Here is a 20,398-nt window from a genome sequence, read left to right as displayed (position 1 = left end):
TGTGCAATTCGCGGGTCCTGCTTGTGGGCTTCCCATGGTCACCTGGTTGGCCACTGTGAGAACCAGATGCTATAGTGGTTTGGTCCAGCATGACTCTTCTTATGTTAACCATAGCTTCCTACATGCCTTTGTGCTATAGAAGGATGCTTACATAGCAGATTTGCTCAAGGTGACTCATCCAGTGAGCCAAGGCAGAAAACAAAGAAATTAAAAAATAAAACAAAGGATCCCAGGGCCTCTGCAGATCCAGCCTGAGAGGAAAATTCCTCCATGCCTGCAACTAAGATGTTCTGTCAGACTCTGAGCATGCACAAAATCCATCTGCCTAACCGTGAATTCCCAATGGAAACCAACATCCTGTCTTAAGCCTTTAGATTTTGTGCATTCAGGATGCATCAGTGTTGATATGTAGGGCGAGGAGTTCTTTTTAACCTAGTTAAATTTCTGACCTAAAAAAGAAGATAGAATCAATGGCAACATTTGGAATTCAGTGCCTCATCTCGAGTCTTTCCCTTTGCCGCAGTTAAATATTAAGATTTTTGTGACACTCCGGGTGACCTTTGGTGTGTGGAATCTGCAGACACGGTTATTTGCCTTGCCTTCTGTGCAATCTTAAATTACCAGGACTCCCAGGGCAGAGTGCTCCCCGCTTCCTGCCCCTCACCTGGTGCCCATTCCAGGTGCTAAGCCCAAAGCAAAGCATTGCTGCTTGCGAGAGGGGCCCTGGACCTATGAAACACTGACGTCAAGCATTTTCCTTCAGCTGAGGAGGCAGATAATCCCACTTGCTGGTCGCAGGGTCCTGCAGCCTGTCAGGTTCGACCACCCAGCCCTAAAAACAATGACCCTCTTTCTGTAACCGCCATTATGGGAAAGCAACATCTTGCAGCTGGGAGCTTTAAATGGGAAAAGTTGCACCATAGACTCTGGACAGTTTGTCTTTTGGGAGAGATGGAGGAAGAAGAAGAAGAGAGTCTTTATGTTTTGTTTATTGGTCAACCTGCTTGTGTTGCTGTTCTAATACAGGGTACGTATCAGATCAGCTCTGCTGTTTATTATGAAATGCTTTATTTTCTAGCAGAGAATCCTTTTAGCAATTCATGGAGATCCTGCCATGCAGTTGATCCTATAATCCAAGAGTGGGCAGCCTTTTTCATGCTGAGGGCCACCTTCTCTCATGGACAACCGTTTGTGGGCCACATGCCATTAGCAGGCATGGGCACTTGTAAAAGTGGATGGATCAATAAATGCACTTTTTACCTTCCTACAGCAGGCTAGTTTTCACACAAGCCTCTCTGTCCTCCATCCAAGCAAGGAAGAGGCTTTACCAGGGTTCAAGGGCACATTCTCGTCAGGAGAAAACACAGCATGATGGTCTAGAGCAGGGCCGGAGAGGGGGGTGTGCTGCTCCAGAAAAAGTTGTAGTGCTCATAGAATGCCAGGGGCCAGATAGATTTGGAGGACGACATTTGGCCCTCAGGCCTGTAGTTCCCTGCCATTGTTTTAAACATACGGATTGTGTTTCTTTGCTATGTAAGAGTGTGGGAAGTACTCATAAAGGGAAGAGAAGCATAAAATACAGGTCCTACATCAAAAGGGAGTGGCTGTCTGACCCAGTTCTTGTCAAATATGGAGGAGGGGATGGGGATGGAGATGTTAGAATTCCTGCTCCATGATTGCAGTCATGAGATTGTTTTCTTTCACATGACAGTGTATGTTTTGAATCCACAAAATGGGAAGTGACAGAGACAGGATGTTTGTGTTACTGTGTTCCGTGAAGTGGAACTATTATTGTCCTTTGTTCTTTTTCTCTCTGCTGTCTGATGCTAGAGAGAGAGGGAGCCATGTTTCAGTGCTCTGTGTGTGTTTATATGTAAATAAAGTAGATTAGCCAAAATGCTGAGTTGCTGAGGTCTGTTACGCAGGCTGTGAAGACTCTGCGGATCTCTAAGTGTGCCAGTGTCTGTTGGCATTGGTCGCTATGATGTTCGGGCTGATGAAAGCTTTTGAAGCTCCCGAATGAAAGACCAGGGAACATGTCAGTAGGGCATGTGTCTCTGCCAGGGTCCTACTCGAGTGTAGGATGAGTTCCTGACAGGAGATAGGCAAAAGTAAGGTAAAGGCAGCCTATCAGAGCTCATATGCCAGAGACCCCATTATTGCTCATAGTAGTGAGCATTCCTAACCGGAAAGTTTTTGTGGGGGACAGGCAGATGGTGGGAGCTGCCATTCAGTACCATATTGAAGTGCTGTCCAATAGTGAAACAGAATATTCCGTGGAAGTTGGTGGACTCTCCTGCATTGGAAGTTTTCAAGCAGAGGTTGGACGGCCATTTGTCATTTATGATCTAGTTGAGATTTTTGCATCGCAGGGGGTTGGACTAGATGACCCTCAGGGTCCCTTCCAATTCTATGATTCTCTGGTCCATTTGACTTAAGAGTCTTCCTTGTTGGGAGGTTTAACTCACGCAAGTTTGATTCAGGAACAACCAAGAGGAAAAGTGGCTGCAGAAGTTGTCACTCGTGGGCTTTTCTTCATTTTTAATTATTTACTTACTCCTGATACATGTTTATAAGCGGGTTTGTGTTGAGCTAGACAGAACAGAGGTGTGACTTGGTACAGTTCCCAGTGTCGTCACTTCCGTTCACGGCTGGGGTGTGTGTGAGTGCGAGAGAGGAAAGACTTGCGGACAAGAGTTGGTTGGGTATATTAGGATGGGCCAGCAATGTTTAGATCAGGGTCAACAGAAAGACTCATTCAAGCACATCTGGCTGGCTGATTGCAACATCTGTTCGTACCACCAAAAACACGATGTCCTTCAGTTACCCAAGTATATATCATAGCACATGGTTGTGCAACGAGGGAGCGAATTCCAGAGCTAGGGGGTCCCGCCAATCACTTCCACCCCTTCTCCTTTTCTCTTTCCTTTCCACTGGAACAGAATGTCAAGTTCACATAAGGTGCACTTGCAAACACCACAAATGTACGGTTGCAAGCAAGAAACGGTGCAGGTGCAAGTAATTCGTTCATCTTTGAGCAGCAAGGTTTATTTTCCCATTGATTTTCGTGGCCGTAGAAACCTTCATGCTTTTTTGTACAGCATCCTTTCCGCCAGTTCGTAGTTCATGAACATACAAACTCTCCTGCATAGGCCACCTGGTCCAGCGTTGGCTTTTCTTCAGTGACCAAGCAGATGCTCCTGGAATTATGAACAGTCTTATTTCGTCCTGTTTCAGTTTCCCCAGTGTTCAGTCATAGCTCCTGTCTCTCCCATCAATAACAACAACACAACAAATTTTATTAATGATAACATTATTGTTTTAAAATTGTTGTTGTTGTTATTAAAATAAATTGTTTTATTAATAACAAACTTTTATTAATAATAAAATCACCCTATCCCCATAGATCTCAGGGTGGTTCACAACATAAAATCACAATATTACAAAACTAAACAAAATACATACCGTATTTTTCGCTCCATATGACACACCTGACCATAAGACGCACCTAGTTTTTAGAGGAAGAAAACAAGAAAAAAAAATATTCTGAACGAAACAGTGGGTGTATGATTTTTGTGGTTCATGCTGTGGCCACAGACATGTGATTTAACAGTGAGTTTGGGGTAGCCCAATGCAAAAATCCTGAGAATCCATGTGGATCCGTGCTTTGTAACCACATTTTTGCACCATTGCGGCCCCATGAAACAGTGGATGCATGTGTTTTTTGTGCAGGCTGTAGCCATGGACATGCTATGTGATCTGATGGTGAATTTGGGGTGACCCAATGCAAAAATCCTGAGGATCCATGTGGATCCGTGCTTTGTAACCACATTTTTGCACCATTGCAGCCCCACGAAAGAGTAATAAAAACAAAAGGACAACCCAGGAATCCCTCCTTCCGCAGCACATTTTAAAAGGGCATCAGATGTGAATCTTAAAAGACTAACAGATTTACAAACCTGTGCTCTCACTCTCAAGTAACTGATGGTTAATTTTCAGAAAGAGTGAACTGGAAATGAGTTTTTAATTATTATTTTTTAAAAAATATCTCCCCCCACTTTCTGTCCAGCAAACAACTTAGCAATGAAAGAGAGGTTTTACTGGAACTGGTAATATTGTGTTCAAGTGCTCCATCTGGTGGTTCCCATTGTAAAAGGCATCACAAAGGCATTTATTCTGCCTTTTCCATTGACCCGTTGTTCTTAATTATCCTTCTAAACCATGTGTCAAAAACACCAGCCATCACTTAGCAGCTTCATTAGCCAATTTGGGCATTTTAACATTTACTCTGTGAGAGAGATGAGTCAAAGTTTTCTCAAACCTTTACTAAATAAAGTCATTCTTTCTTGCTTTTGTATCTTTGCAGAGAAAAGCCTCTCCACACTCTTCTTTTTCTTATTCTTCATGCAAAACAAAGGGCTTGTTTATCCGATTTCAAAGCTTGCATTTGTTTTGGGATGTTGTTGTTGTTGTTGTTGTTATTATTATTTTGCTTGTGTTGTTCAGCGATGCCAGGGCATCTGAGATGCCTGAAGACATTCCTGGGAGAGAGAAAATGAGACTCTTGAGAATTCTCTCTCTTCAATAAATAATGAAAAGTGATTATAATCGTGTTTCTTTAGTGCCCCTATTAATATTGCCGCTTGTAAATAGTGCCGCTTGGGTTAAGTTGGCTGGGGCCCGCTGCAAAATCTAAGACATTTTTGAAGCCTGAAGTTGGAATTAAACATTATGGTTAGGTAGGAAAGGAAACTTGATTTATTTTGTTCTCCGTCTTTCATAAGGGACTGGTCCTAGCTCAGTAGAACATCCCAGGCAGCGGTGGCACATCCCGTTTTGCAGCTTGAGGCGAAACAGAAAGTACCGCCCTGATATTGCTGCACCGGCCTCTGGCACTGCTTCTTCACCAACCTGAGGCCACTGTTTCACCCTGCCTCATGGGTGGGCCAGGCCTGGTCCCAGGCTCAATTATCTCCAGGTAGGGCTGGGCTTAAGACCCCTGTCTGAAACGGGTCATGGGTGGCGCTGTGGGTTAAACCACAGAGCCTAGGACTTGCCAATCAGAAGGTCAGCGGTTCAAATCCCCGCGACGGGGTGAGCTCCCGTTGCTTGGTCCCTGCTCCTGCCCACCTAGCAGTTTGAAAGCACATCAAAGTGCAAGTAGATAAATAGGTACCGCTCCGGCGGGAAGGTAAACGGCATTTCCGTGCGCTGCTCTGATTCGCCAGAAGCGGCTTAGTCATGCTGGCCACATGACCCGGAAGCTGTACGCCGGCTCCCTTGCCCAATAAAGTGAAATGAGCACTGCAACCCCAGAGTCGGTCGCGACTGGACCTATACTGACTGAAACCCTCGGGAGTCAGTCAGTATAGATAACACAACACTGAGAGAGAAGGACCTGTGGTTTCAGTCGGTAGAAGGCAGATCCTCGGGTTCCCAAGTTACCGTACTTTTCCGTGTATAAGACAAGGGTTTTTACTCTAAAAAATAATGTTCAAAATCGGTTGCAGCCACAAGCAGGAGCTTGTCTTTCTTTCTTTTTTTGAGTTTTATTTATTTATTAATGTTCTTATGTTACATCGGTAAACATTATCATATTACATCACAAGGCTTATTATAATATAATTTTCAGCATGTATACAAAGTTTATATACAAAGTTTATATACCTAAAGAAAAGAAACAAGGACAAAAAACCATTCCAAAATCATATATGTACCAACACTTTGGACTTCCTGTCTATCCCATTGTATATTCCTTATTTACAAATGAATGTACTCTTATTATTGTATATTTCTTTTACATTTTATCTAATACATTCCTATATCAATATGTACCCTTGGTCTTATTTCTCAGTTTCTCTCCAACGTCAATCGAATGCTAGCATAGATAATGAACCTTTACTGTATTTTTGAACATATATCTTATATCTATCGCACTTTTCCATAAATTCTTGTTGAATTGCCTCTCAGCAAATTCTTGTAGCTTGTTATGCCAATCCGTTATTGTCGGGACTTCTTCTTCCTTCCACCCTTTTGCCACCAAAGTCCAAGCTGTCCATATGAAAATAGAGGAGCTTGTCAGCGGTGATAGGGTGGGTGATTGGTGGCTGTGGCAAGGGCTGCTGTGGATTGGCTACCACTGTGGCAATTGTTTGTGTGATTGCCAGGTGCTGGTGGCGAGCAGACAGATGCTTTGCGGCTTCTGTGACATGTGCGATTGACAGCGTTTGTCAGTCTGGTCAGTGATTTTTGGCAACCCCCCCCCCCAAAAAAAGAGCTCAACAACTCTGGGCCATCTCCCCCCATTTTCTTAAATTGGAGCCCCCAAAAACAGGGGTCATCTTATACATGGGGGGGGTGTTATGCACGAAAAAATATGGTAAATGGTGTTAGATGAATATTGTAGTGATGGGATCTCTGAAATGGAAATGTAACATGTTAAAATTCTGCCCCAGGATAGAGTTTCTTATGTACCTTCCCCCACCCAATCAACATCTCCCATGTCCTTTCCATCACCCTGCCCCATGCTAGCAAATGTCTTTCGGGTTTTGTGTTAGTCAGCGGGGCAACTGTGTCTCGATCAGCAGCCCCCTCTTCCATCTCCTCTAGGCTAACATTTGCTAGGCAGCCCAATTCAAATTTAGAACAAGCATAAGTTGCCATTATTTCTCTCTTGTCTTTTTCTTTACCATCCCCGCTTGACCGTTTCAAGTTATCAATTTATAACCATCTGAATTTTTACAAATTGAACGGGCTGCGAAGAAGACCAAGGCCAGGTTCTCAAAGAGGGAATCATTCTAAATTCAGTGCATGATTTAAAGCAGGCATCCCTAACCTCTGCCCTCCAGACGTATTTTGGGACTACAATTCCCATCACCCTTGACCACTGGTCCTGTTAGCTAGGGATGATGGGAACTGTAGTCCCAAAACATCTGGAGGGCCGAGTTTGGGGATGCCTGATTTAAAGCAATCTTGAGTCCCATTATGGATATACAATCCCTTCTGTCCTCTACATTGTAATAAAAGTGAAACAAGATTACACACACACACACACACACACACACACACACACACACACAGTGTGTGACTGATTCTTTTATCAGTCCCTCTCTGATGCCAAATATTAAGGAAGGTTGAATAGCAACTGCATTTTCTGCTACACAGGAAATTCCTAACCCTTGACAATCTCTTCGTCTCATCTCAAAATGGGACAAGGCTTGAGATCGTCAGACTGGAAACGTTATGATTTGTTGCTGTTTCCCAAAAATAACCAGAACATAAAAATCCAATGTGGAGTCCAAATTATCCCAAAATCCACATTAAGGCCAAATCTTTATTTGGCCAACCAAAATGTAAAAAGAAAAGAAAGAAAGAAAAGAAAACCATTTGCAAGCTTTTGAGTTTCTTCAGAACTATTAATCTGACCAGATGATAAGCAATGCAAAATAAAAATAAAATTGGGGGGGGGGCTATTCTCTGCACTGTAAGAGTCTTGTACAGTGTCTTCCCAGAAGTACACCATATTGAATTCAATGGGGCTTACTTCAAGCTAAATTGTGTTAGGCTTGCCCTGTTAAGATGGAGGGTGAGAGGAGGCAGCAGACATTCAGATGAGGCTGTGTTAGGTTCTGTGTAAATATCAGATCTCTTGGAAAGCAAAAAAAATAGGGAAATGATGCAGCATCTGCTTCACATGTAGAAGGTCCTGGGTTCATTCCTTGGCATCTACAAGCAGGGCAGGGAGAGACCCCCTGTCCATCAATGTAGACAGTAAGCGAGATGGATCAATGGACCAGTGGCCTAACTCCATCTTTAAGCGTACACACAGATTCCTTTGCAGATAGAGGGAAAGTAAATCATTGCATAGTCCTTTTATTAGCAAAGGTGGGTGGCGCTGTGGTGTAAAACACTGAGCTTTGGGCTTGCCAATCGGAAGATCGCGGTTCGAATCCCCACAACAGAGTGAGCTCCCATTGCTCAGTCCCAGCTCCTGCCAACCTAGCAGTTTGAAAGCATGCCAAAGTGCAAGTAGATAAATAGGTACTGCTCCGGCGGGAAGGCAAACGGCGTTTCCATGCGCTGCTCTGGTATCTCCAGAAGCGGCTTAGTCATGCTGGCCACATGACCCGGAAAAACTGTCTACGGACAAACATCGGCTCCCTTGGCCAGTAAAGCGAGCTGAGCGCCGCAACCACAGAGTTGTTCGCAACTGGACTGAACTGTCAGGGGTCCTTTACCTTTACCTTAGATATTAATTTTAAGTGAAATGTCAGTTGAAGCCAAAATTGGGTACCTTTACAGATCAGTTGGAGGGAATGTTCTCTCTGAGAAGTCCCATCCCATTGTCACATCCCCAGGAAGTGGAGGTGGGGAAAATTGTTCCAACGGTAAGGCGTGATTGATTGATTGCAGTCTTATTAGTGAAACTTCTCCCGATCTTTGGAACACAGAATTTCAAAGAACCAAAGTTCTGATGGCACAATCCTGGTGCAGACATGACTGTTAACCCTGGTTAGCACTCTCTTTGGTTTGTTGCCTTGACCCTGGTTAAGTGTCAGGGACTAGAGGTCAGATCCCTCTTTTGTCAGGTAATGGAGTCCAGGAGGAGATCGTGCACTGCTAAGAGGTTCTTATGAGGTAAATACTATACCAATTTTTAAAAACTAAACAAACACCTAAATAGTTTCCAAACGGTACAGCTGGGTCAGCTTGACATGAGTTACAGAGATGGCACACAAACTCTTCCTTGGGCAAAGCTACAGATCATCCTTATAAGGTCTCCAAAGTCAACAGCCTTTCTTTGCCTTTTGCAGAAGAGCCCCCATCCTTCTGAGAAACGTGTCAAACAAGTATATGGAGCATGTTTTTCATCCCTGCTTAATCTTGGGGATAGAAATCCCTACGGAGACTTGTCTGCAAATTCTAAAATAACCTGTTATTTCCACCGAAGCTGCCGGCATGTGCTGCTCAAGGCTTTTTGGAAATTAAAAGAGTCGGGAAGCAGGGGGAGGAGAGAAAGGAGCTGTGTTTACTTTTAATTTTGTTTTAAGACACTTGGCCAGAGAGTTCATGATGTGACTTGGAAACTATATCGAATCATGATTTATGGCCGGGCTGTTATTTTATAAAGGGCAAAGACAAGCCAGGCACAGCTGCCTGCCTGTTCCTCAGTTTGCACCCTGCATGCCAATAACCTGCAGTCTATCTTAACCCTTTTCATTGTTTCTTTTCTCTGTGTGTGTGTTTATGTGTGCACCCGCGTGTGTGCTTGCATGCGGCCTGTGGCTTGCCAGAGAGCTTGATTGATAGGACATGTAGAATGACCAGGGTCTCCTTGTCTGCTTGGTGAACTTGTTTCATGTTGGGAAAAGGTTGCAAGCCCTCCAATCAAATGAATCGACCAATTTTGGCTAAAGCTACTGTGGGTTCTGCCAAGGTGGGAGGAAGGAAAACAGCTTCCTGCAGCTCTACGGTAACATCCTTTGGACGTGCAGAGAAAAATAGGGTTGGAAGGGACCCTGAGAATCATTTAGTCCAACCCCCTGCAAATATGTGGCTGTCCCGTGCAGGGATCGAACCTGCAACCTTGGTGTTATCAGCACCACACTCTAATCAACTCTTGGATTATACTGGCAAATCTGGGGCAAGCGACAATATATGACTGCATTTGCACTGCCGGATCCACATAACCTGCAGCTTATGAAGCTGCCCCTGTACAAAGGACCAAGCTAGATGTCACGTCAGATGTGTCTTGACCCTGGAGAACACACCAAGGAGATGATAAAGTATATCATGATAAAGTAGAGCAGTGTGTGTACATGCATGGGGGACTCTGGTCATTAAATTTGCTTCTTCCATCCCTACCTCACCTGTAGCATTCAGCTGACTGCACAACTTGTGTCCTTCTCATCACCCAAAGAGCTTCCCCTGCCCAATCCATATCAATGGTGGGGAACCTTACTCTATGATGGGCAGGAGTCAAGTTGCCCGTTTTGCAAAACATACAGGTAAACATAGCACCAGGAGAAATGACTCTTGTGCCGAGTTTCTGCATGTATGAAAGCAATAAGGAGGGCTATTGTCTACTTGTTGGTACACCCCCTTCAGTTACTAAACATTTGGTATGTCTGCACCAGGAAAAGAAGTGTTTGTCATCTTTGTTCATCTGCGAAACACACACACACACACACACACACACACACACACACACAGCTTCTGCAAATCCTGTGAATTGCATTGGCAAGGTATACATTTCCTCTTTCAGTGGTATATGAGAGCGTTGAGATATGCAATATTTATTTTAAGAATGTATGCAGCACATCCTTTCCCAAAAATGGATTTCAGGGCATTGTACATAACAAATTTTAAATCTCCAGCACAGTATTGAATATGGCATAAATGAGGGCAAACTTTGCAGTGCAGAGATCACCTTGGTTTGGGTTCTGATTTAGCCATTTCCTGACTTTCATTTTTGCTGAAGCTTCACTCTTTCTCTACTTCCAGTCTTCGGGCACCAGTATTACAGTTGACATTGCAGTCATGGGAGAGGCTCACGGACTTATTACAGACCTCCTGGCAGATCCTTCCTTACCACCAAACGTCTGCACCTCCCTTCGGGCGGTGAGCAACCTGCTCAACACACAGCTAACCTTCCAAGCCATCCACAAACCGAGGATCAACCCTTTGGCATCTTTCAATGAGAACTACACCTGTTCTGACTCAGAGGAATGCTCAGAGAAGGGAGAAAAGCTGACTATTCCCAAGGTGAGCGTCCCTCTTTCAGGTTGTGGGAAATGTTGGTTCTTCTTTTCCTCGGGTGTTAATTCTGTGGCTGTAAGAAAAGACATTCTGTGTGAAATAGATGCTTCAGGGTGCAGCATGCACAATCCCCTCACCTTTTATACTCATGACAACCCTGTGAGATATATAGGCTGAAAGACAAGGACTGGCCCAAAGTCATCTAATAACCTTGTTATTTGTGGCTGAGTCAGAATTTGAACCCAGGTTTCACTAATATAAGTCCAACACTCAAACCACTACTCCACAAGGGCTCACATGCAAGCCCAAGGCCACCCCGAGTGCTGTTGACTATCAGTCAGTAGTGTAATGGGAAATTCAGATGTTCAGGGTCCCTTTGTAATAGTCACAGCCACTCAACCCCCTTCTAAGTTTATATTGTAATCTTGTAATTATACAAGCTACAAGAAAAAGCTAACAGGCTACTCATTTAAAAATAATTCTTTCCCTCTCCTCCCCACCCCATTCACAATGTTTTCTTTGCAAACTGACTGCCAGTAACTGCTGGCAATCATGGACGAAATACTACCCAGTTGAAAAGTCTTCCTGTCTTATCCTTAGCGCTTCCGGAAAAGTCTGCCCCCAGGTCTTTTGCGACGAGTGTCGTCCACTTGGACAACAACCACATCTGCAACTGGTTTGCCCACTTTGGAGCCAGCTCCAGTGAGAAGAGACCGCAGTGCTAGCATCAAACTTCATGATACTTCATCATCCGGGTGAGGAAATAATTGTGTGTAGGGGGGTGGTTCAATGACAAAAAGTCCTGTGATTCTCTGTAGCATCTGAGAACCTTATGAGGGTTGACTTCTTCCTGGAAACAGTAGATGTTTTGGATTGGATTATGACTCGTCTTTTGATGGTGTAATCACAAAGACTAAGACCACCGTTCTCTCTCTCTTTTTTTTTAAAATAATATTTATTGAGATTTCAAATAAAAACATATAAACACAAACAACAGTAAAAAACATACACAAACCAACAAAACAAAAACAAGTATAAATTCAAACCTTCTTTTCTATACCTAATTTCTCTGACCTCCTCACACCTCCCCCTTCTGTATTCTTTTTTTTTTCCCGAATACGTTTTTATTAAAGTTATACACAAAACAGACATATAAAAAAGAAATATATATATATATATATATATATATATATATATATATACACAGAAAAGATTACAAAAAAGGGGTCACTACAACAGAGATATACAAGCCAAAAAAAGAAAAGAAAAGAAAAACACCCTAGACTCCCTTCTACTCTTTTGGTAAGTATCGAATATCTACTTCCATTACGTATTTGATTTTTAATCTATAATCCTAAATTCACTCGCTGGTAGTATTGTTCTAACCCCGCCAGTTCACATTAGACATTTATTCCAATATAGTTCCAGTATTTACTCCAATTTTTCAGAAATTTCTGTTCATCTTGATCTCTTATTTTACCTGTTAATTTATCAAGCTCAGCATAATTTACCATTTTAATCTGCCAGTCATTTATGCTGGGGATGGTTTCCACTTTCCAGTATTGTGCCAACATAATTCTCGCTGCTGTGGTGGCATAGAGGAATATCGTCTTGTCTTCCTTTTTGATTTCTTTGCCCGTCATTCCCAGCAAAAAGGCTTCAGGTCTTTTGGGGAAAGTGTACTTAAGTATTTTTTTAAGCTCATTATAAAGTGATTCCCAAAAGCCTTTCACCTTTTTACATGTCCACCATAAATGATATAGATCACCCTCCACCTCACCACACTTCCAGCATTTCTTATCCTTTAATCTATACATTTTGGCCAATTTCACAGGGGTGTGGTACCACCTATATAACATCTTCCAAACATTTTCTCTCAGTGCCATACATGCTGTAAACTTTATGTTACAATTCCACACTTCTGACCACCTTTCGAAATCGATGTTATAACCAAAGTCAATTGCCCATTTAATCATTGCCCCCTTCACCTCCTCGTCCTTTGTATACCACTCTAATAGTATATCATAAATTCTGGATAGGGTTTTGGTTTTGCCTTCTACTACTTCTATGTTAAATTTTGATTTTTTATCATCAAAACCCAACTTTTTCTTATCCTCTTTTAACAAATCATTCACCTGGTGGTATTGCAACCAACCAGTGAATAAGCTTTTTATCTCTTCATAAGGTCTGAGTTTGGGCCCTTGGTCTGTTTTTCTTAACATTTCTTCATAGGTGGCGTTTTTCTCCTCCATGTTTGTTTTCTTGACCGTTAGAACCTCTATTGGTGAAATCCACCAGGGAGTCTTTCTTTCAAGGAGGTTTTTATTCCTTTCCCATGCTTGGTATATCGGTCCCCTAAAAATATGGTTTAAAAAGCTCTTGTGGACCTTCACTTTCCCATACCAAAGGTACGAATGCCATCCGTACCAATTATTAAAACCTTCCAGGTCCAATAGGTCTCTATTCTCCAGTTTTATCCAATCTTTTAACCAGAGTATGCAAGCCGCTTCATAGTATAGACTTAGGTCCGGGAGAGAAAAGCCCCCTCTTTCTTTTTTATCTATCAAAATTTTCATTTTTATCCGTGGCCTTTTCCCCTGCCAAATATATTTCGCCAAGGCTCTCTGCCACTCTTTACATTGTTTTAAGCCTTTAAGTATGGTGATAGTTTGAAATAGAAATAGCATTCTAGGCAGAATATTCATTTTAACAACAGCTATCCTCCCCAAAAAGGAGAGTTTCATCCTCCCCCAAATTTCCATGTCTTTCTTTATACTCCTCCAGGTGACATCATAATTATCCTTATATAAATTTATGTTCTTAGCTGTGACCCATATTCCAAGATATTTCACTTTCTTAGCTACCGCAATTTCCGTCCTTTGTTCTAAATCTATCATTTCTTCCTTTGTTAAATTTTTGACCAACATTTTGGTTTTATTTTTATTTACCTTAAGTCCTGCCATGGCTCCAAATTCGTCAATTTTTTGTAAAGCTTCTTTTACACTATTTTTTGGGTCTTCTAAGGTTAATACGATGTCATCTGCAAAGGCCTTGATTTTATATTCCCTCTTTCCTACCTTGACTCCTTTAACTTCTGTTGCCCCCCTTAGTCTCTCGCTCAGTATTTCTAATACTGTTATAAACAATAGAGGAGACAGGGGGCAGCCCTGTCTAGTTCCTTTATATATACTAAAGTATTCTGTTGTGGTGTTATTTATTACCAACTTTGTCTTCTGTTCCTTATATATTGCTTCTATGCCTTTTCTAAATTTCTCTCCCATTCCCATCGTTTCCAGACTTTTCTTCAAGATATCCCACGAGATATTATCAAACGCCTTTTCAGCGTCTATGAACACCAAGGCCGCTTGTCTATCTATACTCATATCCAAATATTCAATAATATCTATCAAGTTCCTTACATTTTCCCTTAATTGTCTCCCTGGGAGGAAGCCCGTTTGATCTTTATGTATTTTATTGTTCAGGACCTTTTTTAATCTTTCTGCCATTATATCTGCAAATAGCTTGTAATCATTATTTAATAATGAAATTGGCCTATAGTTTTTCACTTCCAAGGTATCTGCATCTTTTTTAGGAATCAAGGTGATGTATGCTTCCTTCCAGGTATTCGGGATCCTTCCTTCCTTTAATATATTATTCATCACTTCTCCTAACACTGGGGATATTTGGTTACTTAGCGTTTTGTAATATTTGGCCGAAAGGCCATCTGGCCCTGGCACTTTCCCACTTTTCATCTTTTTAATGGCCTTCTTTATCTCTCCTTGAGTAATTGTCTGGTCTAATATCTTTTTCTTCTTTTGAAATTTGTTTTAGGTGATGTTCTTGCAAAAAGCAGTCTATTTCTTGTTTTGTTTCCTTTCCTCCTTTATGTAAATCCTTATAATATTTTTGGAATATCTTTCTTATTTCTTTTGGTTCTTCCACAATCCTTTCTCCTTCCCTTATCTTACTAATCGTGTTTTGTTTTCTTCTTTCTCTTATTTGCCACGCCAAATATTTACCTATCTTATTTGCAGATTCAAACGTCCTCTGATTCATCATTTTAATTTTCCATTCTACCTCTTGGTCAATTATTGTAGAAAATTTAGCTTGTAGTATCTTTATATTCTGCTTCGCGGTCTCCTCACTGGGGTTGATAGTTAACTTTCTTTCATTTTCCATAATCTGTGTTAGGATCTGTTCCTTCTTTGTCTCTTTTTCTTTTCTTACTTGACTATTTTTCTGTATTAAAAAGCCCCTCATAACTGCCTTTCCTGCGTCCCACACCGTCTCTATAGCAGTTTCCCCGTTTAAATTCCATTTAAAATAATCTTCTATTGTCTCTATTGCCTTATTCACAATCTTCTGGTCATTAAATAAAAATTCATTCATTCTCCATCTGGCTGTTTTGATATCCTTACCTTTTAACTCAATGGAAACCGCATTGTGATCAGATATAGTTCGTGAAAGAATATAGTTCGTGAAAGACCACCGTTCTCATAGATCTCCTGCAGGACCTTGGACAGAAACTAACTAGCTCAGATGTTGCTCCAGCAAAGGTGAAAAGTTGAGTCAAGTCCTCAAGTGCTTCTGCAATTCCTTTTTCCATCCCTGGCCTTGTCTCCCAGATAATCATAAAGGAGGGAATTATTCAGATGACTGACGACACCAGAGAGTAAATAACCTCACTGTATATCTAAGAAAGTGAAACATGAAAATAAAAAGGGTGATAAAAACCATTGGATAATCTCTCATGGACAATTTCATAAAATTGAAAAATCTTAACCAATTAAATGAGCATTCAGTTATCACACTTTAAATTGATTCATCCATCAAATCTTGCTTTATAAGTGTCAGATCTGATTGAAAAGGATATCTTTAGCCTGTAGTTGAGGGATTAATTATGCTTTTTCGGCATATAATGAAAAGGAACAGATGCTATTCTCAGATTGGGAATGGAAATCCTTTTCTGCAAAAAAAAGTTTAACCAATCATCTCTAAAATTCTTCACTCCCATGCATACGTCTAAGTAGTGCTCTCATGCTTTTAAAACATTGAGTCCCAGCCATTGCCTTGACCCATTCCACAATTGGGAGGCGATATCAGATAGCTAGAGGAGGAGTGGGAGAGCTGGAGAAGAGCAACGGATTGCTAATCCAGTTGGGCCAGAAGTAAGTCCATGATCCACAACTTGCAGGGGTTAATATCTATGACAGCAGCAGAGGAGCAAGAACACCAGGCACAGAGGCATAATATCAGGGATAGGTTGGAGGCAAGAGTGTATTTCTCAGTGTTTTAAATTGGACATTCATTGTCAGACAAGGGGCATTAGCCAGCTGTATTTGATATCCATAGGTACATCTGTTCATCTAGTCTTCCTCCTTTGAACATTATGGAGAACATATGCAATCATCTGGGGAAGCAACTGTGGAATTTCCCCTGCCACTCCCCACCCCTGAAAAGTAGTTTACCTTGGTCAGAGATAGCACTGGTCTCGGGTTCTTTCACAAAACAACATCATGAATTATATGGCCATGGGATAGCTATGATAAACTCCCAAGTCAAACATCTTGGCCTGCACTTATAATGGGTGCAATAGAATTGTGATGGTGAAATGTCTCACTGGTCCTGCTTTGGGGTTGGCCATTGTGAGATGCTGATGGGCTAGGCAGAGCTGTTCCTGGAGATGGCGAGCCCCACTCTGTCCTAACACCTCTGGTCCAAGCAGAAACAGCTGGTTATAACCCCTCGGTTGATCTCTGCTCTCTTTTCACAGCTCCGACGCGTGGAACAATTCCCTCCTGATGAACCTCACCAAAAGCAGGTCGTTCTCCGCCTCCTATGCAATGTCTGCTGCAAACCATCTGAATTCCAAGCGGCCAAGTCGGCAAGGTTGGTTAGCTCTTGGGCATACAGATGTGCTGTGAGGTTATGGGTTAGGGATGTTCTCTTAAGTGTGCTGTGTTTAAACTCACTCAGTGGGGAACAGCCAAGATTGTGTTTCTTACCTAGCTGCGCTAAATTTGCACCTGTAGCACAGACTGCGCTTTGAATTGAGCCACAGGTGGAAGACCAGAAGTATTGGCTGTGATTGCTGACTTACTCCCCTGCAAGCTGAGTGGCAAAGAGCTCTTTTACATCCTATGTTAAGGACCGTAGCTTGTTGGTAGAGCATCTGCTTTCCATGCAGAAGGTTCCAGGTTCTATCTCTGACATATCCAGAGTAGGGCTGGGAATGCTCCCTGCCTGAAACCGTGGGAAGGTGCTGCCAGTCAGTGTAGACAATTCTGAGCCAGATGGACCCAATGGTCTGGCTTCCTATGGTCCCCAGCATGAACTGCAAGAGGGGATTAGCAGAGACCTTCCATTCTTTTGCATCTCAGGAGCAATGCAGCAGACACGCATCTCTCTGCATTTTTGTTTTAAATTTAAGACAACCAAAGGAAGCCTCTAGATTTCATCAGAGCAGCAGCAGGCCAGGAAGAAGGGAGGGAAGAGCAGAAAAAAAAACCTTTCTCTCCAGTGCATTTGTGTGTTTAAAAAACCAGCAATACCTTTTGGAAATGCAGCCAACAGGAGAGTGATTTTGATCAGAAAAATAACCTGCAGGGAAGGTTTAAACACCTCCTACCTGCCCCCAGCTTGTCAAATTTGAGAGGGGAGCTCCCCATGAAGATTCACAACAAGTTTTTAAAATGTTTTGCATACTAGTTTGTTATCTTTAGATCTCACCCTTTTCCAAAGAAGCCCAAGACAACCACATGTAGTTCACTTTGTCAGTGGCAGATTTGGGGCTCTCAGATTTCAGCGGCGCCCTGTGCTATGTGAAAATTTGGCAGCACCCTGAAACTGCTGCTGACTCTGTCTCCCCCCTGCTCCATGAATGTGTGTGTTGGGTCCCTAAGCATGCCAGCTAATGCAATTCCCATTTTGAGCTCATCCTACTAGCATATGGAGTATTTAAAGCAGTAACTGGAACTTCTTCCCTGTCCTGGCTACCGTCTTGTGCATTGTAAGAACTTCCAATGAAATCTCTGTTGGAGAAGCTTTGGTCTGCCTAAAGCAAGTGGCACCTGGGAGAGACCAGGGTTAAAATCCCTGCTCAGTCATGAAGATCATGGGGTGACCTAGGGCCAGTCACAGTCTCTCAGCCTTACCTACCTCACAGAAGGTCCTTTACCTTTTAGGGAGCGGGTGGCCCTGTGGTTTAAACCACTGAGCCTCTTGGGCTTGCTGATCAGAAGGTTGGCGGTTCAAATCTGTGCGATGGGGTTCCTCTGTCCCAGCTTCTGCCAACCTAGCAGTTCGAAAGCATGTCGGTGCAAGTAGATAGATAGGTACCACTGCAGCGGGAAGGTAAACGGTGTTTCCGGGAGTTCTGGTTTCTGTCATGGTGTTCCGTTGTGCCAGAAGCGGTTTAGTCATACTGGCTACATGACCCGGAAAGCTGTCTGTGGACAAACGCCGGCTCTCTCGGCCTGAAAGCGAGAAGAGTGCCACAACCCCATAGTCACCTTTGACTGGACTTAACCGTCCAGGGTTCCTTTACCTTTCGCCTTTTATACCTCAGAGTTGCTGTGAGGATAAAATGGGGAGGAGGAGCACCAACCTTGCTTGAGCTCCTTGGAGGAAAGATAGAATATAAATGCTTTAAATGCACACCCCTTTAATTTTTTGTCATTCTTCCTCCTATTAGGTATCCCGCCAAATATTTCGCCTCTTACCTCCCCAAGCCATTCACCCATCCACGGCACTCCAGCCAACAGCCCCATCAGCAAGACCTCCAGCGAACAATTCCCTGAGTCGACGGTCACTGCCACTAAGCAAACGCTGAAGCCCCATAGGGTCTTGGGTTGCACCCAGAGCGCCCCTAACCTTTCGGAGCCTGTCGTGGCCACACCTGTCATTTGCAGCAGGTAAGATGCTTCTCTGACACTTGTTGGAACCGTCTTTGATTTCCCTCTCCCCATCCTTGTCCTCAAGGCTCTGTTCTGCACAACGCAATCGTATTATCCATAACCCAGTATGTGTGTGTTTCGGTGGAGTGGGAGAACCGCAGCTGGGATAACTTTGCCCGTTTCCACCGTATCAAAGGGGACCGTGGCTCAGCTTGCGTGCGCAAGGTCCTGGGGTTCCTGGATTGTCCCCCTAAAGTATTTGAAGAGTTGAGCTAAGGCTCTACGCGTTGTTTCGGCTCACTCCAGCTGCATCAGGTCTCCCGGACAATATCAAGTCCCTTTGGCCGTCGCCAGGCGGTCTTGCCTTTCTGTTGCGTCCTATATTTTGACTTCTTGGAACTAGATCCATGGCAACATCCAAAAAAGAAAACAAAGGGTTCCAAGAAACAGGCTGTTTTGGTCTTGCTTAAAAGCTCAGTGGCAATAGGTTGTGTTTTCTTAATGCTATTATGTAACACTCCTAATTGTGTCCAGGTTTGAGTTTTCGCTTTTTAAAAATTGCACTTTTTAAAAAGTTGTGTGGCATTACAGCAGGCTCATTTGTCGCTGCGTCTCTCTCCATTGTGTTATTCTGGTGGGAAAGAAAGTCAGAAGGGTGATATTTTAAGCCATGCCAAGCAGCCAGCATACATGAGTTTATATTATGTTGACTGCAACGGCATTGTCTAGTTTAAAATATCAACAATTCTCACATATTATATGCACAATAATAATAATAATTTATTATTTATACCCCGCCCATCTGGCTGAGTTTCCCCAGCCACTCTGGGCGGCTTCCAATCAAGTGTTAAGAACAATACAGCATTAAATATTAAAAACTTCCCTAAACAGGGCTGCCTTCAGATGTCTTTTAAAGATAGGATAGCTGCTTATTTCCTTCACATCTGGTGGGAGGGCGTTCCACAGTGTGGGCGCCACTACCAAGAAGGCCCTCTGCCTGGTTCCTGGTAACCTCACTTCTCGCAATGAGGGAACCACCAGAAGGCCCTTGGCACTGGACCTCAGTGTCTTGGCTGAACGATGGGGGTGTAGATGCTCCTTCAGGTATACTGGACCGAGGCTGTTTAGGGCTTTAAAGGTCAGCACCAACACTTTGAATTGAATTATATGTTTGAGAACATAAAAATATCTTGCTGGGTCCCATCTAGTCCAGCATCCTGTTCTCACAGTGGCCAACCAGATGCCTGTGGGAAACTGGCAAGCGTCTTTCCCTTCCTGTGGTTTCCAGCATCTGGGATTTGGAAACATTATTGCCTCCAGCTGTAGATGCAGAGCATAGCCATTGTGGCTAGTAGCCATTGATAGTCCTCTCCTCGGCGAATCTGTCCAATCTATTTTTAAAGATAGATGGCCATCTGTCATGGATGATGCTTGAGTTGAGATTCCTGCATTGCAAGAGGGGTTGGACTAGATGGCCCTTGGGGTCCCTTCCAGCTCTACAATTCCATGAGTCCATGAAGACCATCTAAGGCCATAGCAATCACTGCCTCCTGTGGGAGTGCGTTCCATAGTTTTAACCCTGTGCTGTATGGTGAAGTGCTTTCTTTTAGCTGCCCTGAATCTCCCAATCTTCAGTTGCATTGGATACAGTTAAACCTCGGTTCCTGAACGCCTCCATTTTGGAAAGCCCAGAAGTAACTGCTTTGGTTTTCGAACAATTTTCAGAAGCTGAACAGCTTCTGAGC

General features: G+C 43.0%; 1 protein-coding gene across 2 annotated transcripts in view; it reads left to right on the top strand.

Moving 5' to 3' along the window:
- Window positions 1-20,398, top strand: part of PDE3A (phosphodiesterase 3A) — a 272,985-nt gene that overhangs the window by 219,922 nt on the left and 32,665 nt on the right. For both annotated transcript variants that reach the window (XM_079992263.1, XM_079992262.1), the window contains 4 exons: window positions 10,504-10,764; window positions 11,359-11,513; window positions 16,532-16,647; window positions 18,452-18,671. In XM_079992263.1, coding sequence (XP_079848389.1) covers window positions 10,504-10,764; window positions 11,359-11,513; window positions 16,532-16,647; window positions 18,452-18,671 — 752 coding nt within the window. The remainder of the gene's footprint in view (window positions 1-10,503; window positions 10,765-11,358; window positions 11,514-16,531; window positions 16,648-18,451; window positions 18,672-20,398) is intronic.

Source organism: Podarcis cretensis, assembly GCF_951804945.1.
Source record: "Podarcis cretensis genome assembly, chromosome: 10".
Lineage (NCBI taxonomy): Eukaryota > Metazoa > Chordata > Lepidosauria > Squamata > Lacertidae > Podarcis > Podarcis cretensis.
Note: the sequence above shows the minus strand (reverse complement) of the source record. Positions and strands in the feature narration are given on the sequence as shown.